Raw genomic sequence first — 26,360 nt, 5'->3', positions numbered from 1 at the left:
ATCCATCCATCCCATCCAATCCATCCAATCCATCCATCCATCCCTGTAACCAGCTCCTGGCTGCCCCAGGGAGTCTCCAGCAGGTGGCACTGGGACCACACATGAGCCCTCTGTGACTGCTGGGGGTCAGCAGTTGTTAACACACACATCCTGGCGTGATGTATTTGTCTGGGGGGGTCCTGGTTGCCTGCTGTAAATCACCCAAGCCCCTGGGAAGCACTGCGAGATGAGGCTTCCCTCCTGTCACTAGTACTGGAATGGCCAAAGCAGAGGTGAAGAGCCCCAGCTCACCACATGGGGGGAAGGAAACCCTTCCTTGCAAGTCAAGGATGAGGGCAGTGCTGGACTCAGCATCCCTGGAAGTGTTCACAAACCATGTATTCATGGAGTGACACAGGACAGGCCTGGCACACACACAGTGCCCAGCACAGGGAAGGCCCCGTGCTGGCTCAGTCTAATGAGTGCAAGCCAATAAAGGTGTAATTAGAATCATACAATAGTTAGGGTTGGAAAGAACCTTAAGATCATCCAGTTCCAGCCCCAGTGCCGTGGGCAGGGACACCTCACACTAACCCATGGCACCCAAGGCTCTGTCCAACCTGGCTTTGAACACTGCCAGGGACGGAGCATTCACAACCTCCCTGGGCAACCCATTCCAGTGCCTCACCACCCTCACAGGAAAGAATTTCCTCCTTATATCCAATCTAAACTTCCCCTGGTTAAGTTTGAACCTGTTACCCCTTGTCCTGTCACTCCAGTCCCTAATGAAGAGTCCCTCCCCAGCATCCCTATAGGCCCCCTTCAGACACTGGAAGCTGCTCTGAGGTCTCCACGCAGCCTTCTCTTCTCCAGGCTGAACAGCCCCAACTTCCTCAGCCTGTCTTCATACAGGAGGTGCTCCAGTCCCTGATCATCCTTGTGGCCTCCTCTGGACTTGTTCCAACAGTTCCATGTCCTTTTTATGTTGAGGACACCAGAACTGCACACAATGCTCCAGGTGAGGTCTCACCAGAGCAGAGCAGAGGGGCAGGATCACCTCCTTCAACCTGCTGGTCACGCTCCTTTTGATGCAGCCCAGGATACGGTTGCTTTCTGGGCTGTGAGTGCACACTGCCTGCTCATGTTCATTTTCTCATCGACCAGCACCCCCAAGTCCTTCCCCACAGGGCTGCTCTGAATCTCTTCTCTAATTACTCCCAGTTGCTGCTTGCATGTTGTCATCCTGGTGTAACCCTCAACACCAACAGCACCTGCAAGCAGGCTCTTCAGCCCGTGCGGCTGTTGTGCCTGTGAGAGGTTTAGGGAGGAGGGCAGGGAAGGAGACAGGGCCAGGTCTTGTCCCTGTTCTCAGCTCTGAGGATGTTGCACACGTTTCATTTAAGCAAAACAACACCTTGGGTCGTAAATGAGACCTGCTGGTGTGCTGGAATGGATCCCTGCTCACACAGAGGCACAAGGACAGGCAGCCCATGGGGAGAGATATGGCTTGTGTGCCTTCACCTAAGGCAGGGCAGCTTCCTCTCGTGTGCCAATCCCCATGGGAACACCATGTCAGCTCACACAGTGGGAACAAAGAGGGGCACTGCCCTCAGAACACTTTTCCACTGGAAGAACCTCTGGGATTGCTTAAAATAGCAAGAAAAAAAAGGCTTTCAAAATGGTCTGGGGTTTATCAGGGCCTGTAGGGACAGGCCAAGGGGAATGGCTTTAACCTGCCAGAGGGGAGATTACAGTGAGCTCCTAGGCAGAAGCTCTTCCCTGTGAGGGTGCTGAGGCGCTGGCACAGGGTGCCCAGAGAAGCTGTGGCTGCCCCATCCCTGGCAGTGTTCAAGGCCAGGTTGGACACAGGGGCTTGGAGCAAGCTGCTCTAGTGGAAGGGGTCCCTGCCTGTGGCAGGGGTTGGAACTGGATGGGCTTTAAGGTCCCTTCCAACCCAAACCAGGCTGGGATGCTGTGATTTACTTCAGGTGTCTGATCCAGCTGAAACGGGTCAGTAGGGGTGTTACTTCCAGGAAGTAAAACACTTGGATCACTGTGAACATCAGGTCTTTGAAGGGCTTCAATGCAGGAGCTCAGGGGAGTGTTTCCTGGTTAAAACACATGGCAGGTACCTGCATTGTTCTCATCCCTGCCACATGGCTTACACACTGCGATAAGGGTGCCCAAGTCTGACTTTGCAGAGTCCTTCATTTTCAGGGGGTCTGAGCTGATGTCAGGATGGGATAGCTCCAAGCAGGTAAAACGCAGGGCAGTGTTAGGTGTATGCAGGCAAATGGGATGGTAGCAGACCAAGTATACGATCATGAGAGGCTTGTGACCACTCACTCATTCTCAGCCTTCACTAGAACAGTCTTTATCCAAAGCTAACATTAATGAAGAACTGAGACACTATCGTGATGTCACTACAAGTGACAATTCCTTCTCCAAGGTGGGCTTTGAGTGCAGGCAGCCACTGAGACAAGGGGGAATGCAAGCAGGATGGTGAACAGCTTCCCATTAAAAGCTATCCCCATTCTGTGCACCAACTTGAGCAGAGCCCAGTGGAAAAGGAAGATCTCGTTACCTGAGGGTGACAGATGCAGACACACAGGACTGAACTGGTATTTCTGACACTTCCTCCTGCACCCTTAACACCGTCACTGGTTCAGCACACCTTTCACCTGCGTTAGTGCCCTTCAGCCACCCAGCACAACTCCCTCCCATGGTACCTTCCCAGCCATTCCCCCCTGGGTGGCACCCACCATGGCACAAAGTGCCCTGGGCTGTGACAGAAGGATCCCCCCAAAACCTCATGCCCATGCTTTGCAGCCGTGAAGCTGAACCCCTAGCCGCAGTGCCTGGGGAAGGGAGGGAGGAATGCCTTACTTCCCGAATGTTCTGCTGCTCCATCTCGTGCCTCTTGATCATGGTTTTTCTCTTGAAGAAACGGCAGTTTTTGTCGTAGTAGAGTCTCTGCTGGCTGAGAAGATGGGCCTCCTCTTCAGCCTGTGTGTGCTGCAGGTTCTCCTTGTGTTTGGATATCCTTTCCTGCTTCTCTTTCTTCGGCGTGCTGTGGTCCTCATTCATTTCCTGCCGCAAAAGAAGACTTCCCTCAGGATCAGTGACACAGGACTGAGACCTTCGCTCACTGCCTCTCCTCTGGTCATGAAAGGACACTGAAACCCCAACTACATCACCAGAACCAGACTCATCCCTGGCCATGCCCAGCCCTGCTGCTTCCAGAGCTGTGTTTGAACGCAAGAGGAGGAGGAAGCGCCCATTAAACATCCCAGGGGCAGCAGCAAAACAACATCAGCACCCTCTGGTTGTCCAGGAAAGAGACTGGGTCAGCCCCAGGGGCTCCTCTCTCTTCTCTGCCCCTGTTCTACACAGGAGCCCAGCTGGGCTTCAGCTTTATTTCAGCAGGACTCATGCTCGGTTCTCTATTGAAGCAGGTATCCAATGGGGCTCCTTGCTGTTCAATTGCTCACCTTTATGCTCTGAACAGCAAGTGATTTGTGTGTGTGCTGGGATGTGGGACTTCAGTGATGAAGTTTTGGACAGATAAGCTATAAACTTAGTTACTACTTTGTCTGATTCCTGTAAGTGACCATTAAACAAATGGCACCCGAATGGGTGCTCTTCACTTACAGCTTGAGCAGAAAAGCCTCAACCCCCCAAAAGCAGATGAGGAAAAAGGGGAGGAAGAATCCTGTGAAGTCCTATTTCCTCTTGGTTCCAAAGCTCCTGCTCTACAGCAGGGTGTGAAGGCACCTCCAGCACACACTCACAGACTGGTTCAGGAACCTAAATCTGCTTCCAAGCCTGACAGTGTCCCTTAAACCCCTGGGCTGGCCCAGGTCTATCAGAAGGAAAGGCTGCTTTATGTTCATTCCACACCCCATCAGCCCTGGAAATGACAGTTTCTTGCCTCTTTAATCTTCTCCTTGCAAAGCTTGTATTGTTTCTTCTGACTTTCTAAAAAGGTCGCCAGGTCTTTCTTTTGCTGAGCCAAAATCTGTTGCTGGAATTTCTTTTCATCTGCTGCAGCTGCCTTTGCCTGCAAGGCACAGAGAGAGGGGGGGAAAAAAGAGGAACAAACCACAAAGGGTGAGGAAGCAGGTCAGGAATCCAGCCCAAATCAGTGCTCTGTGGTGCTTTATGGGCTGCCATTCTCCCAGCACTGTGCTAGACAAAGCCACACGAGTATTCAGCCGCATGAAAGCCGCTTGCACAAAACCCCCATAATGCCCACATGCCTTTAAGAGTTCCCTCATGCTTCTTACCTCTCTGCACCAAAACCAGCCCAGAGGGTGAAACCCCACTGCTTTACCAGATGGATTCACACGATGAGTTTTAAACAGGTCCACTAACAGCAGCAAGCTTTGACCTGTCCTCAGCCAGGAGGCAGCAGCTCCCTCCAAGGCCTCCACAGGGGCTGTCAGCCTCTTTTAGCCATCGCTTGGCTGCAGCATCAGTCAGTGCCCATGGAGCCACGAGGCTTGGAGCTGGGAAGCTCCTGCACGGAACTGGCCAAGGCAGCTCCACACAGAGACCATGCAGGGAGCTTTAAGCGGTACGCCCACTGCCTTCTCTTAGAGCCCTGGTTCACCCCTCTCCCCCTGCCTTCAGGTACGCTTAAGGAGCCTCCTCACCTCTTTCTCCATCACAGCCACTTGCTTCTTGGCCAGCTTCTCCAGCTCGATGGACGAGTTGTTGGCATGGGTCTCCACCTCCTTCTGCAGCTTGAGGCGGTGCTCGTCCATCTCGGCCTTCAACTTGTTCTCCAGGGCGATCAGCTGCTTCTGGTGCTGGCGCCGCATCCGCTTATATCCTGACATCTGTTCCCGCAACTCGTTCTCCTGCTCATGCTCATGGATCTGTCTTGTAACCTGACGGTGGGAAAAGGGGGACAAGTGCTACAGGGCCTTCCTCACGGACACGGGGGCTCCACGTCCACTGCCTACCTGCAAACCCGACCCGAGGAACCAGCTGTTCCCGGTGTCAGAGGGTGCTGCTGTTCAACATCACCCATGAGGCCACTGCAGTTTCCCTCTCCTGATCTTTACCCCTGTCTTGTCCCCATGGATTCCATGGGTGTTTTCAGTGCCACGGCACAACTAAAGGAAGCAGCAGGTTACTGATCACTGCTGGAGACACCAGAGGAGATCTGGAAACAGAGCTGGCTGCTAGACAGCCTTCTGTGGACCCAGACTCACATCCTGAGGGTGACATGGACTTAAAGTCTGCATCCATTCCAAGACCCCTCCCACGGTTCCAAGTCAGTCCCTCAATACCCATCCCCTGCACTCCTCCTAAAAAATGGCTTCTTAAAATCCAAGAAGATGGCAGCAGAGCTCATTCCCTACCAGAACAGGGAGATTCCTAACACGGGAGCACCGTCCTGGAGCTGCGTGCTCTGAACGGGACTGATCAGATGGTTTAAGCAGGGTTTAAACCCTGCTCAGCTGAACCAAACTCACAAGTTTCCATGTTCATTTCCATGCCCAAGTGTGGCCTTGTGAAAGGAAGGCAAAAAAAATCCAGTTAAGTTGTGCCAAGAACGGTCAGGAGTTTGAATGGGAATGCTCCCACTCCAGAAGGAAAGGGGCCAAAACGGGGTTCTCTTTTTCATGCAGCGCCAGGAACTTCATGTATAAAGATCTGATCTCCTGCGTGAGAGTCCTGGGAGCCAAAAGCTGGAGCCACAGAACATGTGCAGAGCTGCAGTCCCTGACTCTGTGGGGGTCTCTCCTCTCACACTTAAAGTGTGAAGCGAAGAGCTCAGCCCTTTGAGGGTGATCACTGAAACTTTATGAGCCAACAGACCTGCAAAAGCCTTCCATGAGAGCCCAGAGAAGGAACTGGCACCTACCACAGGCATTGGGAGGCTGTTTGTCAGAGCTCTTCGAGATTCAGAGACAGGATGGACCCACAGACCTCAAGTTCAACACTCACCAGCAGCCCTGTGCTTCAGGACCAGTGTCTGATGGGCAGCAGCAATCAAGAGCTCCAACAGCCAAGCTCACCCAAGGCAGGCAGCATGCTCAGATGCTGCCTCCTGCCTCAGCTCAGATGACTGCCAGCACTTGGGAGCAGTGTGAAGAGAGGTGAGGAAGAGCCTTCCAAAGCCTTCACCTTGAAACAGGTTAACAGCAATTCACAGTAAATGGTTACCAACCAAGACTGTAGCTGGAGTCCAGAACAGAAACAAGAGGTGAAAGGATGAAGGTACTGGACAGGCTCTGTCCTCCCTCTGCTCCATCCAAAGACAACCCCAGAGAGCAAAGGGAACATCTGACTGCAAAGCCTGACTCCAGTGCTGTGTCTGACTGACTCCAGTGCTGTGTCTGACTGACTCCAGTGCTGTGTCTGACTGACTCCAGTGCTGTGTCTGACTGACTCCAGTGCTGTGTCTGACTGACTCCAGTGCTGTGTCTGACTGACTCCAGTGCTGTGTCTGACTGACTCCAGTGCTCTGTCTGACTGACTCCAGTGCTCTGTCTGACTGACTCCAGTGCTCTGACTGACTGACTCCAGTGCTCTGACTGACTGACTCCAGTGCTCTGACTGACTGACTCCAGTGCTGTGTCCGACTGACTCCAGTGCTCTGTCTGACTGACTCCAGTGCTGTGTCCGACTGACTCCAGTGCTGTGTCCGACTGACTCCAGTGCTGTGTCCGACTGACTCCAGTGCTGTGTCTGACTCCAGTGCTCTGTCTGACTGACTCCAGCACCAGGAAGGGAAGACGGTGGGTTCACCACACCAGCAGAGTCAAACATGGACTGATCACATCCTCCTTGTACAAGAAATGCTGGGATGCTGTTTTGAAGGCAGCTGGGTTAAATACATACCTACACCTCTGGTGACAGAGCAGCCTTCAAATGCTTGAGACAAGGTAATTAAACAGATCTAAGACAGATACCATGGTAAGTCAGTTGTAGCAGTGACTGCAGCATGCACACCCAGCATTAGCCCTGTGTATTGCTGTAGCTCAACCAGTGACACCCGTCCTGAACTCACACATTTCAGTCAAGTTCAGCAAGAGTAAGATCTTTGCCAGCAGCTTCCAGGCCAATGATAGCTCCTCTGAGAAGTCATCCAGGACAAGGCAAACCCCCAGCACTTCCAAATGCCTTCTCCTATATTGAATGAGATGTGACTTGGACAGAACTGCCTTGGTCGGGGACGTGGAGACGTGGTAAGCACCATGCAGCAGGATGAGACCTCCTGTGCATGTCTGCAGCCATTCTGTGATCCACGGGACCTCCTGCAGGGCACGTTCCATCCCAAGACGTTGGCAGAACAAAGCAAACAGCGAGAGCCTATGAAAAACTGAACGTAAGAACCCACCAGTGACTCTGCCATTCTCCCCTTTGGCCTCATCTCTGATGGGAGTTAGAATGTGCACTTCTTGTTTACATCATTCAGCTTCTACCCTTGCTGGCCTTGGCTGCTCCAAAGTGCGTATCTCGCTTCCAGTTTTGCTCATCCCTACCATGACAAGAATTCCACCTTTGAAAGGTTTCACACTCGGTCTGGGATATTTATCTCCAGCAATAGGATGCAATTACTCTGTGTAACACTGGCTGGTAAAACTTGCCAGTCACAGAAGAAGATGGGACGTGAAAAAGCCAAAGGAAAACCAAAAGCAGCATTTCATTCCCAAAGACAGGCGAGAAGGAGAACAGGAGACTCGGTGGACATGGTGCAGATGTAATGTCTGCGTTCAGCATGCTCAGCTATGGACCTCATTTATCACCATAATCTCCAATCAAGACCAAGACTGTTCAGAGCTCCATCTCTTGGGACAAGGTCTCCAGATGACGATCTCAGGGCATGGAGCAAATTGGGAGAAATTAACTTTAGTGACTGAATATGAGCAGTTCAGTGCCAGAGAAGTACTTGAGACTGAGCATGGCAGCACATGAAGAACTATAGGGTAAAGATTAAGCCCCTAATGACTGAACAGCTGGAGCAGCCATGTTAGAAAGCATGTGGGTAAGTTCCAGTGGTCCAGTTTGTTCTTGGACAAAGGTACTTGGAACTTGATGAAGTCTTTCACAAACATAATCCCAGCAGTTATCATGGAAAGGAAAGACGACAATGGAATTGCTCACTGCACATTTGCTGTCCACATCACCAGGAAAATGTTGGGATGCTTTGAAGCAGAACCCTGCAGCTCTATCTGCAGCATGCAACAATCCATCAGGTTATCAGCAGACCCAAAATATCTGTACCAAACAGAAGGGGTTTTATTGAGGTATGACGTCTTCTCAGCTCCTTACCTCTCTGTCTTTGGCACACACAGAGCTGAGAAGAGAGATGTCTTTTCCAATCAACTCCCACAGGCAGTTCACTTGCCATGAAATCCAAACTTCCTCCCTTCCACCTCTCCCAGAGTTTTGCTTTATGTAAGGAAGTTGAGTTTAGCTTCTTCAAACCAGCAGCTCCTCAGAGCTCCTTTCCCTACACTGTTTAACCAGGATACTGACCTCTTTCCTATAGGATGGTTGCTCTCACCTCTCCATAACCAAACGAAACACTGAGCTCCTCTTTGCTGGATGAAGCAGAGCACTGAGACGCCTCCAGCAGCCTCTCACAGCAAGAGAAGAACTTTGAGATGAGAAAGAACAAGTTCAGTACCTTTAGAGCCCTATGAAGGCAGCAGCCAGAGGAGTCCATTGGGAGAAACTCAACCATCTGGAATAAAGTGTCACTGCTTCAGCAGGAGAGGGTGCAAGAGCACAGCCATCATGTGGATGTACCTGGTTATGGAGTCAGACCTCTTCAGGGACCTGCTCACACCAACCTAGACATGTGGCTTTGTGGGTGCTGGAGGAGGTCACATAACTCTCTTGCTGGCATGTGGATGTCAAAGAGGATGCCAAGGCCTTTGGTAGAGTCCCCCATGCCTGATCTTTCTATGAAATGTCAACTGTGAAATCATTTCATTTGAGAACTGTCAAAGCAGCTACTGAGGAAACACATGAGGAGGTGCTGGGGAGTGAAGGGGTCAAAGCATGAAAGACAACCAGAAACTGCACTTATTTCACTTAAAGACATTGAGAGGTGCAGTCTTACCACGCAGAAGAACCTGCACCTTTCCTTCTCAACAACTCTTTAAGCTCCAAGGCTTAGATTTCTAGTTTCTAGCTTACAATGGGTGGATGAGTGAGAGTCTGCAAAAAACCATGGAGATGTAGCAGGTACCTGATCTCCACTTCAGACAGCAACTTCCCCTGCAAGAGCAGGAACACGCTGCAGGTTTTCCACCACTGTTCCAAGGGAGTGATGATCACCAGTGCCACGGGAGCTCCATAAAACAAGGAGAAATAAGAGGGGAGGGGACGTTGGTCTGCACAAAGAGCAGAGAAAGGTGGTCCAGAAAAGAGTGGCTGTTAAAACTGTTGCCTGAATGAAGACCAGAGGTAAGCTCCTTCAGCTTTCTTAGCTGCATGTGCTCATTTTGCCATTATCATTGGTTTTAACCCGAGTAACCCCAAAGCATCACTGAAAGACAAGAACATTCCCACCTTATTTCATTATTTCATCTGGAATTCTGTCCAGTTCCCTTATTATTCACATGATGCTTTTGCAGAGCAACAGGGCAGCGGAATCACACTTAAAAATCACTGGGACATGTGCAGTTTAGAGCTTCTGATGGAGCTCTCCTGTGACCCCTGCACTCACAGAAACTACTCAAGCTTAGTTTTGGAAAGAGACTCAGCTTCAGAGCTGAGAGCATCCTTCCAGCAATGCAGCCTCTCCCCCCTCTGCAGCATCCTGATCTAAGGGGGAATAATAAGGATTTAAGACTCTGGACTCCACCAGTAAGAACAGCAACATGCACAGCCCCGGCCCCTAACCTCAGTGCTTTTCCCTGCTCTCATGTTGAGGGGTGGTGTTCAGCAAGTCCCACAAACACAAGCTTTTCCACCCAAATATTACTCCATACTATTGAATTTGGGGCCAGAACTCCCACTTTCTGATTCTCTGCAACACAAATCACTGGATGTTCTCAGCTGCATACCCTATCTGTGGCCAGGAAGCAGCACCCAGTTGCTGAGGAACCAACTGATGGTCAGCAGCAACAACACTGGGAACACCAGGACATGCTGGTTTGCTTAGCTTTGAACACTGTGGGCTCTGGAGCTCACATTCCTACAGGATTACTCTTTCCAAGATGCTGCTGAAAGAGTAAATTAACACAGAGAGGTAAATAAAGCCTGAATTCCTGGTCTCACCTAAAAATTCCAGACACATTTGGGTCCCTGTATCATGGCTGCCCTTACCTCCCCATGGGTGCTAAGGGGGCGGGCATGGGAGAAGCCCACCAGCATCATCCAGTACTGAATGCATGGTGGTAAAGTGTAAGCCAGCCACATCAGCACCCAATCCCAGCATGGACCCTGGTGGTGTTCATCTCCTGGGCAATAGGTTTCAAGTCAGCTTCCCCCCTAGATTTCCATTTTGGAACACAAAGAGGTGGGAATGGAAAGTTAGTAAAGGGAAGGCCCACCACAAGGGTCACTGAAATCAAATGGAACATTCCTGTTCTGAACACAGGGAAAACTTCTCCCCCAGCACACAACCTCAGAGCCTACGGAGGTGGTAACACCTCCTGGAGCACACCAAGGTGGTGCTGTGGAACTTCCCTCCGCACTGGGAGGAGGATATGTGAGCACAGGCTGAGGACAACAGAGCTTTGACGTGACACATACCCCCACGTGCTTCTCTAGAGGCCTGCTGGCTGACACAGTGAGCTAAGGGGTGGGATTCCCCTCTCCCCCCAAAGCTATGCACGTACTGCTCACCCTAAGCCCTCCCAGCACGATCCCAGACACGCTCTGTATCAGAGTGTGTTCCACAGAAACCCCAAAGAAGAGAAGTTCTCCAGGAAGCCAGCCATCCTCCCCACCCTGTATTAGTGCTCTCTTTAGCAGTAGTGGCTCACTGAGCCAAAGAGATGTAGCAAATCCAAGTGTGGAGGGAATTAAATCCCAGTCCCAGCCCCACAGGAGGCTGCCATGGGATTCAGGAGTGACCTTGGGACATCAGCTGCCTTCCCCAGAGCTCAGAGGTGCGGGAAGACCTCACAGTCTGTACCTTCATAGCAACGCCTCCCATCAGCTCCCTGGGGGCCTTTGCCATGCAACCCCTTCAAGCCACCCAAGCAGACATGTTCAAGGAAAACAGGAGCTATGGACTCTGCTGCTGAAGGCAGGGAAGAAGGTGCAGCAGCTTTCCACATGGAATAAGAGAACATGAATACATTCAACGCGCATATCTACTTATCCACCCCATTGTGTATCTATTTGGAGTACAACACTTGAGTCATTCATCATTTCTTCCCTCCAGTCAACCTAACTGGATCTGACACTTCTTTGCTCAGTGCAGGCAGCAGTGTGGGCACTGCACTGGGTGCATGCACACAAACACACACACAAGGCAGAGGGTCTCCAAGAGCCCAGGGATCCTGCCTGTGTCAGGTCTGCTGCACCAAGCCCTCTAATGCACACGTTTCTAGGTCACTCTTTAAGCTGGGGAGGGAAGGGGGAGCAGAGGACAGCAGCCCGAGGAGCACTCGGGGTACACCTGCAATAAAAGATGGGACTCAAATGGAAGCCTCTGCCCAGACCCCCGAATGTCACAGCATCAGCAGCAAAACCACACAGGGGAAATCTGGGCTTCTGGCACTGCTGCTGCCTTTTCCCCTTGCGCTCACAACCACGCACACACCGTGCCTGGTGCATGGAGGAATGGGAAGCGCTTTGGGGGCTGGAGAAATGGTGGTAGAGGAGGAAACACCCCAGCGCCGAGGCAGGGTGAGACAAGAAGGGGAGGGCTTGCGGGTGGAGTTTCGGGGTTGGTCTGGGATGATGTCATAGCACTGAGCAAGTGCCATGGCCGAGCCGTGGGTACTTTCTGCCGCTCCCCGTCCATCTGACCTCTAATCCCAGCACCCTCAACTATGGACCGTGACATCTCTTTTGGCTTTAAAACCCCATTTTCCACTCCTTTCGCTGCCGAAAGGCTGCTGCCCACTGCAGCCCGTGCCGAGGGGGAGGCGGCACGGCAACTAACTCTTCCGGCACACACCCCTTTCCCTACTACAAAGGCATCCACAGCAATCACATTTGCAATAGTACAAATCCTGATGGATTCACCCCATCCCCCTCCTCCCTCTTTGTAAGCCCACAGCCCCGCTCCCTCATCCCAACCCAGGGATCCTTCCGAGGGATCCGGCTCAAAAATGCAGCCAGAGCTGCTGGAAAGCAATGAATGAATGAAAACCCAGGCGGCGGCGGCAGCAGCAAGCTCATTGTTTCAAACCCCACCGGCATCTGCATCCCCACGGCACTGAAGCAGATTCCACACGAGCACAGAGACACACTTTATGCACATGCAGATAAGCACATGAACAAAAAGGGACAAGTGGGAAGGGGTGTGGAGGATGGGGGATATCAACTTCACCCTGGAAGGTGGCTTCTCTCGCGCGTATTGGAAACACACAGGGAAATAAGACAGAGATCGCATTTTACATCTCTCACACACACAGAGCTAAAGCATCTTTCAGTGCAATATCTCGTTGCTATGCCAACAACAGGGAAAGAGCACATATTAGGAGAGGAAAGCCAGGGAATCGCTGACCCGTTTGCAGCGGCAGAGGGGACGAGGGGAGGTGGGGTGCGGTGGCTGCTTACCAAAGATGCTGATTTGATTGTGGCAAAGCGCTCTCGGTTCCGGTAGTGGAGGGCCTGATTCTGCACTGACTGGGTAGGCCGCACCTCAGGCCTGCGATCCCTGTGGCCCACCTCATCCCTTATAAATACATGATCCTGCAGAAATGGATAAAAACAAGGAGAAAGTCCGGCTGTGCTCTTCCCGCGGCGGCTGCCTCGCTCTCACCCCTCTGTCTGCACAAGCGCGGCGGTTGGAGAGGCATAGTTCAGCTCTCTGCTAGCCCCGGCAGCTCCCACCGTACGAAATGAATAAGCAACACATTGCAGGCTCGGCACGTCAGCTGATCGGGAGGCTTCCGAGTCCCTCGCTGGGGCTGGCGTGGGGCTCTGGCTCTGCTCTAACCCTCCAGGGTTACATAGGTGCAGAGCCCCAAAGGATGGAGGAGCGGGAAGCGATGCAGAGCGGTCGGACTCCTCGGAGAGGTCGGGTTCAAGCACTGCAACCCAGCGATCCCAGCACAAACGTGATTCCCATGTCTAGCAAAGAAGGTGCTGTTCCCTTTTAACACCAGAGCAACACTCTGCCTCATTCCCTTTGCCGAGTGCTTCGTCCCCAGTAGGGTTTCTTTGTCTCTCGTTTGCTATCTGCTGTGGAGGACGAGCATTCTGGCTAAAAGCATGGCAGGCTGGAGAGCACCAGGAAAGCCTCCGTGACCACTCAGGGATCCTGCTTTCCAGTCATGATCCTGCACAGTTCTAGCACTTTCTCTCCACAGCCCACAAAGGATTTAATTCTTTTCCCCCCTTTTAAAGCAACAGCTCCCAGGTTTTAGCAGGAACGGCTCCCGGTACAACCTGCCTCCTGCTCGCTGCACAGCAGCGCGAGGAGCGGCTCTGCATCTGCCAAACCAGCTCTGCAATGGAACAAAGCTCTCAGCAGGCACAGAAAGGAGAGACCCTGACCACAAAGGGCACTGAAAACCACCACCACCAGCTTCCTGCTTCAAACGGTGACTGCCAACAGGCAGCGCATCCACAGGTTACACCCTGAGGATGGAGCAGCCTTTGGACACCTGCAACCAGCCCAGCGGCGTGGGCTCCATGGGGCAGCACCAGTGGTGCCCAGTTGTGGCACATCTGCCACGGGCAGCTGCGTGATTCCCATCCTCAAGCTTCTAAAACAACGCAACAAAAAACAGATCCTCCCTGACTTGAAATCAAGATTCCAGCTCTCAGAGGTGCACAATCAAGGCTGCAAGTGCCTATGTCTGAAGGCAAAGAGTCGCCAACCCTCGTGGCCTCTGCGCACTGAGGGTTTGAAGGTGAGTAGGAGCAGCTTTGCCAACCTGCCATGCCAGTGCAGACACCGGTAAAGTCAGAAATCCCTATGGTGAGAAACCAGCTGATATGGAGGAGCATCCCTACCATGACACTGCTGTCACTGATGCTCCTTTCCCACTGTACAGGCCCCTGCTTCCCTCTGTCCTGTCCTCAATTTCCAGCTGCTTCTCACCTGGACACACACATTTAAACACCCACAGGCTGGTTTGTGATGGAAAGGACCTTAAAGCTCCTCCAGTTCCAACCCCTGCCACAGGCAGCGACACCTTCCACTAGAGCAGCTTGCTCCAAGCCCCTGTGTCCAACCTGGCCTTGAACACTGCCAGGGATGGGGCAGCCACAGCTTCTCTGGGCACCCTGTGCCAGCGCCTCAGCACCCTCACAGGGAAGAGCTTCTGCCTAAGAGCTCATCTCAGTCTCCCCTCTGCAGGTTAAAGCCATTCCCCTTGGCCTGCCCCTACAGGCCCTTGTCCAAAGCCTCTCTCCAGGGTTCTCACAGGTCCCTTTAGGCACTGATCAGAGCACTGGGGGAGCTTCCAGTTACTGAAGTGATGCTAAAGAGCAAGTCACTCAAAACCAGTTAAACCCCGCCATGTGCCCCTGCATGGATTGTGGATTAAGAAGCTAAAATAAACAAATAACTAAAACCTGTTCCTGTGGCAGTTAATCCCTGCATATCTAAAAGCTGGATATAAAAGCTGCCACCTAGCTATTTAAATGGCTACTGCTGGTGCATTGTTGGAGCATCTTCCAACGCACATGGAAGATGCTCAAACCCATGAGTCTTGCCCCATTGTCAGTCTACAGAGTAAGAACCTGGACTTTCCTCCCTGGAGTCCCATGCCAGTTCTACCCCACATCTTTCCATCCTCCTCAGTGAAAAAAGGCTTCACCAGGTCCTGCCCTCAGCACAGCACTTGAGGAAGATCTGCTCAGCACCACTGCTGTGCATTTGTAAGAGCAACGCTAACAGCATGTTGCCAACAGCACTTTCATTTTATGTTCAAGATATTCTGACCAGACTCCTTCCTGATCACACTCAACAATTACACTGAACAGGGAATTTGGGGGTTTGGTTTCAGAGCATGATGTAGCTTGTTCCAAGGCATTTTAGGGGGAAACCACCCCACACAAACACATTGCTTCAACAAAACCTCCTAGGTGAATACAGTACCTGCTCAGAGGACAACTGCAACAAGCAAGCTATGGAAGCAACCAGAAACCATCTCAGTAGGTAGATAGGAGTTGCTTGTTTTCCTATGGGAAAATCAATGAGGATTTTGGCTCTTTCATCACAGCAAAACCAGGCAGACAGATCTATAAACTGCATTTGATATTTACATTTTTTTCCAGTACATTACAGCGTCATATGGCTGCAGCAACTCCTTGCACTGACAGAGCATCAAACACAAGTTAACAAAGCAGAGGAAGGAGTCCCATCATCTTCAGCAGCTGATTTAGAGACCTCAACCTCAAACTCCGACCACACTGGACTATCCCGAAGCTGAAACATCTCAACTTCCACCTCAAAGGCAACATTCATTTGCACACTGCAGTTTCTGTTATGCACACCAAAGAAAAAACCATCACAAACACTGTTTACACAAGAGGATTCCCTAACAGGAAAGGGTTGCCAGCCTCCTAGACAAACAGGAAAGGCAATTTCTGAGCCATAGTAAGGACTTTAATGGAATTGCAGCAAATCCCTTCCTTCTAAGCATTTAAAGAGCAAGGGAAACAACAGTGTGCTATTGCTCACTTTAACACATGGCACTAAATGCCTGGATAATCTACAGAGAGGTCTAAGTATTTGGGAGTCTTTCAAGAAAAGGCTTCATGTCACCAACCTGCTTGACATCATTCCAGAAGGTCGGTGAAGGATCATCACTGCTGGCACACATGAGCCAAAACTCACCCCGTCATTACCTAAATCTCCTTTACATCTCATAAAAACAACATCTTTTGCATGTATGAATCACAAGCGTTGGTATGGAGGAAAACACCCTCAGCTTTGCCTCAGCTGTAACTTGTGCAGAGCTGCTGAGCCAGAGTCCTCTCCAACTCAGCGCAAGTGCTGCACGTTACCTACAGCAGTGATAGGTGACACGTGCAGGTTAATTCAGTGGGTTTGCAAAGTCACTCAGCATCCAACAGTTATTACAGAAGGATGTTTGTATGACAGACACTGGGGAAGAATTTGTGATGATCAACTGTAATCCCTGGCAGTGTTGAGGGCGAGGCTGGACAGAGCCTTGTGTGATATGGGCTAGTGTGAGGTGTCCCTGCCCATGGCAGGGGGCTGGAACTGGATGATCTTAAGGTCCTTTCCAACCCAAACCATTCTATGAAAATCCTCTTTCCATCTTTTTGTTCGAAACTAGATTTTAATCAGAGGATTCCCTGACATCAACAGAAGCGTGACCAGCAGGTTGAAGGAGGTGATCCTGCCCCTCTGCTCTGCTACTGTGAGACCCCACCTGGAGTATTGTGTGCAGTCCTGGTGTCCTCAACACGAAAAGGAACTGTTGGAACAAGTCCAGAGGAGGCCACGAGGATGATCAGGGGACTGGAGCACCTCCCGTATGAAGACAGGCTGAGAAAGTTGGGGCTGTTCAGCCTGGAGAAGAGAAGGCTGCATGGAGACCTCATAGCAGCCTTCCAGTATCTGAAGGGGGCCTACAGGGATGCTGGAGAGGGACTCTTCATTAGGGACTGTAGTGATAGGACAAGGGGTAATGGGTTAAAACTTAAACAGGGGAAGTTTAGATTGGATATAAGGAGGAAATTCTTTCCTGTGAGGGTGCTGAGGCACTGGAATGGGTTGCCCAGGGAGGTTGTGAATGCTCCGTCCCTGGCAGTGTTCAAGGCCAGGTTGCACGAAGCCTTGGGTGAGATGGTTTAGTGTGAGGTGTCCCTGCCTATGACAGGGGGGTTGGAACTGGATGATCTTAAGGTCCTTTCAAACTCTAACTGTTCTATGATTCCCTGACATTTTTATTGCCCAAATTTCATCCTCTTAAGTAGTGATCATTTTAAGGCCGAATTAACTCCAACAAGTCTGTATTGCACTTGAACAAAGCCATACCACAGTGGCTTTCTGTTTAAAGGAAAACGACCTTTTTACTAGTATAAAGTTGTATGGAAATAAAAGGACACAATGGAGGAGCATTCTCAATCTTACCACTTGGCACGTTCATTTAGGACAACGAAACAGGAGTTCTGGAAAGCCACCTGTACACCCACTGACATGTACCTGCAGTTGAACAAAGCAGATGGCAAACTACCTGTGACGCATCAACTGATGCCTATACTCTTAGGGAGCCAAAATCTTCATCCTCACTTTAAGATGAATTAACTGATACCTATCTAGTTTTTAAAGCTGGGTTATGTGTCTTTGAAGCACAGTGTATTTGGAGGTTAAGTCCCTGCCCTGTTTTGTCTTTGCTTTTTTTGCTCTCTGATACAATTGGGTTTGCATTAGAGCTGTCATCTAGTCTTCAATCTACTCTTCAGTTCTCAACCTGTGTAGCTGAACAGCTGAATTAGCTCTCAACAGGAGATGGACATGAGAATGTCTGTCCATAGGAAAGATGATCCCTGGATGGAGGAGCACAGTTAACTGTCTTCAGAAGACAAATGTTAGAAAACCAGAGCTCTTACACTGATCATATTGGGACTTACATGGAGGAGGTCACCAATGTGAAACCTGCAAAGGGGCAAGGAAAAGTTCTGAGCAGGATAGGAGGACAGCTCATCCAAGCTGGGCACCTGAACTTCCTGCAAAGAACTTGCTGGTGATTAAGGCATCCTCCTGAAGAAACATCCTAAGGATGGACTGGGATTCCAGAAAGGGAAGATGCAGGCTTCATACCACAGCAGCAGACATTATAGCAATTCTCTTCCTCCCAGGAGTTTAGGACATAGCTATAAACTAGGTTATACAAAAAGCTACACATTCACTTATGCCTTATGAGTATTTTCTTTCTGTGCAGTGATTTTTCTTCCCATCTACAAGTTCTACTCAGCTGATAGGTAGGCATCACCTTTATTCTAAGTACAAGTTTAGAAACGTAGAGCATTACTGCTGCCCCAAAGCCTTTGTATTGTGGAAGGGGTGAGACTGTACCTGCTTTTCATGGAGGATTTATCACAAATGCTATTCTCCATCAGGCAAAAATCAAAGCATCATCACCAATACGCCCACATAATGCAAACAGTTGACTAAGTGTGTGAATCAGTATTTTCCTTTTAGCCTTTAAAGGCTGATTAAATACAAATCAAAAGCTTAACTTAAAGCTGAACCTCAGGTTCTTTCCAGTTGGTTTGGGATTAGGCTCCAGAGTGCTACCAATCTTCCTACTCCTCACCTGCTAGAACAAAACCAAGTTGTGTGGAGCAGCTCCACCACAGTTAAACCAAGCACAAAGTGATATGTTTTCAGGATAAGAAACTTCACCTTAAAACCAGGGTGGGATGTATGTGTATTTAAATCCCCTCAAGCGTCCTGCTCCCATTTTGGGCCTGTCATGTGTGTTAATATACACAATTTTCCATTTAAAATGGCAGTCCCCAGAGTAAGAGAGCTACTCACAGTCCAAATTTGCCTTACACATCCACACGCTGGAAGGTAACATTTGCCAATTGAGAAGGTACCTGCTCCACTGCAGGAACTGGTAAGCACAGTCAGTTGGTAACTGTTTTGTAAAGGCCATCAGTGCAGAACTGGGGTTTGTGCTCCCAGATTACCCTAAGAAACCTGTGTTAAGAGATCTGCAGGTGATTTCTTTTACAATACTTTGGTTTGGAGTGTGCAGGAGACCCTATTTTTTTTCAGCAGCTGACAGAAGCTTCCATGTGGTGACATGTTGATGCATTCTCCTCAACTGAACATCTTAATCTCAAGAAAACAGCAGTTACGCAGAAGCCGAAGAGGCCTGAGTTTGTAGCCTCAGAAATCTCCCTGTATTTGTACTTTAGAAGTGTCATACAACCACTATGGAACAAAACACTATCCTTAAACCGAGCAGGAACTCTACTTCTTTCCCAAATACAGTTCATGTCTGATGGGAGTGGCTCACATTTTGTTTTCATCAACTGTCATGACACTGATCAGAGCTATCCTGAGCACCCAGTAACAGCACAATGTATGACTCCTGTGTAAATCAGTCCCTCAAGCTTCTATTTTAATGCATATGACTACTTAACAACGTAAAATCAAAGTTAATGTGGGTTTCTGAAGCCTACACAGAATGAGAAGGAGCTCCAGCTACCATCACCCAGAACATCAGATCAGTTCCATTGCTCTTCATTTAAGGATGATCAGGGGACTGGAGCACCTCCTGTATGAAGACAGGCTGAGAAAGCTGGGGCTGTCCTGCCTGGAGAAGAGAAGGCTGCATGGAGACCTCACAGCAGCCTTCCAGTATCTGAAGGGGGCCTATAGGGATGCTGGGGAGGGACTCTTCATTAGAGACTGTAATGATGGGATAAGGGTAACGGGTTAAAACTGAAACAGGGGAAGTTTAGATTGGATCTAAGGAGGAAATTCTTTCCTGTTAGGGTGCTGAGGCACTGGAATGGGTTGCCCAGGGAGGTTGTGAATGCTCCATCCCTGGCAGTGTTCAAGGCCAGGTTGGACGAGGCCTTGGGTGATATAGTTTAGTGTGAGGTGTCCCTGCCCATGGCAGGGTTAGAACTGGATGATCTTAAGGTCCTTTCCAACTCTAAGTATTCTATGATTCTATGATGGTGTTGGGTTGGCACTTTGGACTCAACACTGTTTTCTTCAGAAAGGTGGAAATAAAGTGCTCTCTGAAAATGCTATTACAGGTGGATTTCAGGAAGATGTAAAGCCCTGAGAACTATGCAGCTGATCTGCCAGTATCTTTAAATATGAAAGGGAAGCTTTTGGTAAAAAAGGTAATCCCTTCTATAAGCGTTTCAATATTCAATTACACAAACGCTGTTTCAGGAGGAAAAATTGCTTACAAATATCTTGTTAGTTAAAGCCAGGCTTCACTGTAACCTTACAAATGAGAAATTCATACTTTTCCTGCTGCTGGAATGTTTTAATTCCTCTGGCAAAAAGCACATGTACACTCTGAAGCTCTTTGCATATGCAATCACACAAACGACTTACATTTTACTGCCCGCTAGCAAATGACACCACTAAGGCCAAGCCAAAACTATTTTAGTCCAATGACCTTAGATTAGATGCCAACTTACAACTAGACGACTTCAGATTGCTCTCTAGCACTATGAAAATGAAAGGCAACAGATCACAACATGCAGCAAAGGAGCAGAAAGGCACTGAGTGGAACTTGACCAAAACATACCTCGTGGGAAGGGTCCAAAGCTCTGCACACTTCCACTTCTCATGAGGGGAATCCAAGTGCAAGGAGATTTTAATCATACATTGTGGCTGGTAAACAGTTAGCTGCTACAACCACTTGTCACCATACTACATAATACAGTACAATCATTCACAAGGAAACAAGGACTGTTGTTACAAGCAGAGGTGAAGTAGTGCACATGCAGGGCTGGGTAAGGAGGCATGCAGTAAGTCTGTGTGACCCCTGCCTAGATGCTGAGAGCACTACCTTTCATTAGTGACCTCTGTTTTACTTTCAGAGGTTATTTAAATGCAGTTCTGCTTTTAAACAGGAAAAAAAAACAACCACAGAACTTGATTCTGGCAAGCCCAACACCAGCTCCTGCTCCCAGCAGATGGCTCAGCACAAGACCACAACACACTGATGCTTGGGCCCTATGCAGGCGAGCCAACACAAGCCATAGCAGGGACTGCAGGAAGCTACAGAGAGCACCAGAGAACATACCTTCTTATGAACAACGGAGGAAGTGGAATTAATTGTGCTCTCATCACTATGCATCATGACCAGTTCGGGGCTGCTCTCATCCAGGACCTCCTGCATGCTGCTCACACTGCTGCTCTGACTGCCTGTGCTCACAGACATACTTGGGATGGAATGGTTGCTGCCCAGACTGTCCATCTTCCTACTCAGGTTTGATCCATGCTCACTGTCCTATGAAACAAGGGCATCAGTTACAAACACTGCAGGAGATCACCTGCCCAGCACGTGCCAGAGTTTCTTTTAGAGGTGGCTCTGCAGAGTTACAAGTTCTTTGCTCATTATTTTGGCAACTACATTTCCCAGTGCTACTTGGGTTATGAAACACTCCATGTGGGGCAGTTAGCTTTTGCCTTTTCCCCAGTAATCTTACTGCATCAGGCTTCAAGCCAGTTCTTTCCATGTATCAGTAAGTGTGGGCATGGCTTTTGGCTTGAAGAGGAGAGATCCAGGAATACTGGATGGCTGGTGGAAGGAGTCTCATAATTAAAAGGAGTGATTTAAGTTTGTATTAAAACAATATTCCAAGTCAGGATAAGCTACAACACATCTTGTGCATCAGAAAACACAGAAGACAATGAATCCATTTGGTTTCTTACTTGATAAATAGCATGTGGTGCTTAACAGGCATAAAGGTTTCAACCTCCACGTCCCAAGCAGTCAGCAATTACATTTTGTCACGCTAAAACCACCTTTAGCCTTGTGTTTTCAGCCAAGATAAATTCTTCATCCACCTTTAAGCAGCTGACTCAAAAGAGCCTGCATTGAAACTGTTGTAAATATATATAGCTTTGATTCTACAGGCAAACATCAGAAGTCAGCAGCTTTTTTTCTTGTTGCATACTCATACAGGCACAGTAATCCCAGAGTATGTGCTTAATCTGGCCTGATTTAGGAGAATTTATGGAGTTCTGTGATTAACTAGTGGCACTGAAGAGGCCTGCAAGGAATTCACAGTGAGGACCAAGAAGTCAACCCATCCTTCAGCATCCTTCAGGCCCAAAATATCCCCAATTCACCAAAATGAATGGCCTGCTACTGCACCCAGACTGTCCTGGCCTCCAGAGTGAGCTTGGGGAGAATCACATTACAAATCACTTAACAGGGAACTCATTTTGCTGGGCACTGACAGAAAGCTCCAACTGACAGATCTGAATTTGATTGTGGGATTATTTTTGAAGCAATCAGCAGATCATCAGAGCCTGTGTGGCAGTACTTCAAATCCAAGAGCACTGTTTTATACAGAACGTGGCCACATGAGAATTAAAGTATTTCCAGGATGCTTATATGCAGTTGCAGAAGAAATAACCAAGCATCCAAGATGTGGATATGGCTCTGTAATTGGTGAGTGTATATGCACAAAGGACAGGGATGAGATCGCATGTCTGACCTTAACACCGGCTTCCTGACTTGAATCCTTTCCAAATGACCTTAAGTTTCTTGCAAGAGCTCTGAGGAAAGCATTAGTCATATTTTAAGTGGCACAGATTTGTAATGCTCCTTTCCCACCTTAGAAAGCCCGAAGTAGAACAATGTTTCGTCGCATTTGCAGCTCAGCGGCTTCTGTTAACCCATTCAGTAGTAACTGAAGCACGTGCTATGTTTCATTTTCACTGCCAAGTTAGTGATAAACATGAGCAATACAACTTCCTTTCAGGGTACACAAAAAACAAACAGTGCAGAGCATGCTGTGCACATGCAGAGTAGTGTGAGCTTCATTAGTGTTAATTCCTGGAGATACGATATCTTTCCTACCCCCTTATTTGAGGAGCAGGGACAGGAAGAACAGAAGAAAATACATCTTGAAGTCAACTACTACCACATGTATCCCACTTCACTGTTGAGCTTGGATCAACAGCCTTGTGATTTCATACCCTGTCACCCCCCCACAGCTTTTCACACATGGGTAGAGAAAGCTTGAAGGTTTCAGTGCAGGACTCTGCCTATCCTCCCATCCCACAACTGAGCTTAAGGTTTAGAAGTTGGCTATCTGGAGGGTTAGAACAGAAGCCCTTTGTAGCTTTAATCACAGTGGTTGCTGTTCTTACTCCTTCTGGGCATCTCCTCCAAAATGAAGGACAGCGCTAAGTGTCAGTCCCCTCCTTCTGCATCTGACACCCAGGCTCACCCATTTCTTAAACCAGAGCTCTAGTTTAAAGGAACAACTGCCATACACAAACCTCAAAACCAAGTCCCTGTATATATGCTGAGCTTGGACATCTCACTGTATATTATCTGGCCATATTGAGCAAAAAGAAATACAAGCATCAATTTGCCTGTCAATTCTGTCTGTGGAGAAGCAGGCAGAGATTTATTTATCCAATGTGCCTGCATGAAGTGACACTGTAAAATGACTGGTTTCCTTCTCTAAGCCACAGTTAGTGTCAGTTATCACACACTGATTAAGTGGGTTGGTTATTACAAGATTTAAACTGAAGCTAAATTTTATGTCTTTAACCTTTTTCTTTAACATTAAAGAACTTAAAAAAAGAAGTCTTACTATTTTGGTGATTTGCTTTTCAGCTCCTGAGAGACCAATCACCTTATAGTAAAGTTATGGCAAGTGAAAAAATATTCACCAAGCGCCCTTGCCTGTGCTTATGAGCGAGGAAAGCCCGGGCTGTCGCAGACTCTCCTTCACACAGGCTGTGAGACACTTTCTTCCCCCTCCAGATGAGTTCCTTCCCTAAAGCTTTCAGAAGAAAGGCCACCACAACACCCAGAGTTTCAAAGCTGCCATTAAATGTACAGCTAACAGTGAGTAAAAGGGCTACTAACTCAGGTTATGCTGTCTCTTTGCCAATCCAGGTGATACTCCAACACAACAAGGATTACATCCTCTCCTAGGCTGTGCTTGTACTGCCGCATTAAGGAACATCTCACTTGCCTGGAAACTACTTCTAACAGTGCAAATGGGGGAACAAACTCAGAGTACCTCCTCCTCTTCCTGAGACTCCGTCAGGGGCCCATTCCGGGTCTCCTGGAAAAGGATCTTCTTCATTTTCCGGTACTGGAGGTTGTCCAGTTCACGCACCGCATCTTTTGTCCTTTGGATGAGGTCTATGAGCACCCGCGGTGGTCGGTCCCGGCGGACAAAATCGTGCTGAATGAAAGGAAAAGGCATCACTTCAGACATGGCACAGGTATGGTTGATGTCAAAACAGGAACACAGTGACCTGAGACACCTGAAATGACAGCTCCTGATCAGTAATTGGGCTGTTCATATTCAGTAGTTACTAATACTCATGAAGAAAGAGCCCAAACATATTGAGCACTGAGTACACTGACTGTGCTCATCACTATGGCAAATAACCAAACTGATCATGCTACACATTGAGGTTTGAAGTGTAGGCTGCAACATCTTTGGTTCACAAGGTCCCTTAAGCACAGAACTGAAGCCAAAGGCAGAGTAGAAAGAAGTGAAGGCAAAATCCCTTTGCTACTTGAAACCCACGTGTGTGTAGAGAAGAACATGGAGAAGCTGGGTACTGGATGGAGAGGCAGAGACCTGGCTGACCCTTTCCAAGCTCCCTCTACTCCTGACTCCCCAGTTCACTTTTCTGTCTCCAGTGGAACAGTTTGGAACAGAGTCAGGTTTTCTGAGCTCTCCAGGCAATGCAGCTGATTTGCTCCTTCCTGAGTTCATTCACTTGAAGCAACTGCTAGGCCAAGGGGGAATGGCTTTAACCTGCCAGAGGGGAGACTGAGATGAGCTCTTAGGCAGAAGCTCTTCCCTGTGAGGGTGCTGAGGCGCTGGCACAGGGTGCCCAGAGAAGCTGTGGCTGCCCCATCCCTGGCAGTGCTCAAGGCCAGGTTGGACACAGGGGCTTGGAGCAAGCTGCTCTAATGGAAGGTGTCCCTGCCCGTGGCAGGGGTTGGAGCTGGATGAGCTTTAAGGACCCTTCCACCACAAACCATTCCATGATTTTATGATAGTAGGTACAAGATGGTGCTGCTTCAAACCTTACAAAGGACTTCAGAATGAACAAAACACTTGAAGGACAAAGACGGATCAATCTTAAGTATGCAAGTCTACCTGCCTAAGCTACATGCAGAGATTTATCCTACATCTATCTATCCCAATGCATACATAAAACTAGTAATAAGACTACCAGGTTTAGTTATATATATAACTTGAAGCATAATTTGTAGGCAGAGTTAAAATAAAGTCAGGTTCTTACCTGATTTCTAGTACATCCTGCTAAGGATGTACTAAGGATGGAACTGCTAAGGATGGACTTTAAGCCCAGGTTTTAGGTGCAGACTTAACAATAAATTCTTCAATGGAATTAAAGTACACAGTTAAAAGCTGTTCTCTATCAGACACATTCTCCTGCACTGTACAACTGGCAACAGAGTATGAAAGCCTCAGAGCTTTCCCATTTAAGCTCTGACTCGATTAGACAGCCCAAGCATACACTTGCCAATCCTCTACATGGTAGCAGTAGAGTTGGGTATGTTGCCTAGTGTGTACCGTGTGAGACAGCCTTAAGGCACAAACACCTCCTAGAAACATCAGATGTTCTAGAAACATCTTCTAGAAACATTTCTAGAAACATGAACGATGAAAGAAAGAAATGGGGGAAAAATCTGTTCTCTACTCTGGCTCTTCTGTGTGCCCATGGTCTCATAGGACAGGGAAAAGCATTTCTACCCTCAATGTGTGGCCATTCCTCCAGTTGAGGAGCTGATACATCCAACAGTAGCTGGTGTAACCACTCCATGAGCCCAGCCCACCTAAGACCAGGAGTCTGGTGTACAAAGCAGCCAAAGGGATGAGCTGATGATCTTGCAATGATTTGTAAATAAACATGGAAAGTATCATGCCACAGGCTTACTTCTTGCTTTTAAATGAATTCAGACGGTTTTGCTAATGGGGACAGCTTGTCCCTTATAGAATCACAGAATGGTTTGGGTTGGAAAGGACCTTAAGATCATCAAGTTCCAGCCCCACTGCCGTGGGCAGGGACACCTCACACTAAACCATGGCACCCAAGGCTCTGTCCAACCTGGCCTTGAACACTGCCAGGGATGGAGCATTCACAACCTCCCTGGGCAACCCATTCCAGTGCCTCAGCACCCTCACAGGAAAGAATTTCCTCCTTATATCCAATCTAACTTCCCCTGTTTAAGTTTTAACCCATTACCCCTTGTCCTGTCACTACAGTTCCTAATGAAGAGTCCCTCCCCAGCATCCTTGTAGGCCCCCTTCAGATACTGGAAGGCTGCTAGCCTTGTCTAGCCATTTCTTTTTGCTAGCAGTGGTGGTGTTGACGTTTGAATTGTAGCTCAAAGTTCTAAACATCATTTCACACAGAAGCAAAATGAATCATTTCTGCTCCTCAATGCAGATAAATCAGCATTTATTTCTCTGTAAAGAGCAACAATCTGCAGCTTATTTATGATTAGAAAAGGTATTCACCTTTATCTCACTATAGAGTATTTAGAAAGCAGTATTGCATTTGGATCAACAACCCTGTACTT

At 48.8% G+C, this 26,360-nt stretch overlaps 1 protein-coding gene across 7 annotated transcripts in view; it reads right to left on the bottom strand.

Annotated features, from left to right (window-relative positions):
* TAOK3 (TAO kinase 3) overlaps positions 1-26,360 on the bottom strand; it is an 88,669-nt gene that overhangs the window by 3,156 nt on the left and 59,153 nt on the right. For 6 of the 7 annotated variants that reach the window (XM_057411240.1, XM_057411241.1, XM_057411243.1 and 3 more), the window contains 6 exons: positions 23,812-23,979; positions 20,844-21,050; positions 12,688-12,822; positions 4,635-4,871; positions 3,911-4,039; positions 2,866-3,069 (listed from right to left, as the gene is read on the bottom strand). In XM_057411240.1, coding sequence (XP_057267223.1) covers positions 2,866-3,069; positions 3,911-4,039; positions 4,635-4,871; positions 12,688-12,822; positions 20,844-21,050; positions 23,812-23,979 — 1,080 coding nt within the window. The remainder of the gene's footprint in view (positions 1-2,865; positions 3,070-3,910; positions 4,040-4,634; positions 4,872-12,687; positions 12,823-20,843; positions 21,051-23,811; positions 23,980-26,360) is intronic. The other variant, XM_057411242.1, reaches the window with a different exon arrangement.

Source organism: Pezoporus wallicus, unplaced genomic scaffold (assembly GCF_028554395.1).
Source record: "Pezoporus wallicus isolate ANWC-B61680 ecotype Strahan unplaced genomic scaffold, APGP_CSIRO_Pwel_v1 contig_6401, whole genome shotgun sequence".
NCBI lineage: Eukaryota > Metazoa > Chordata > Aves > Psittaciformes > Psittacidae > Pezoporus > Pezoporus wallicus.
Note: the sequence above shows the minus strand (reverse complement) of the source record. Positions and strands in the feature narration are given on the sequence as shown.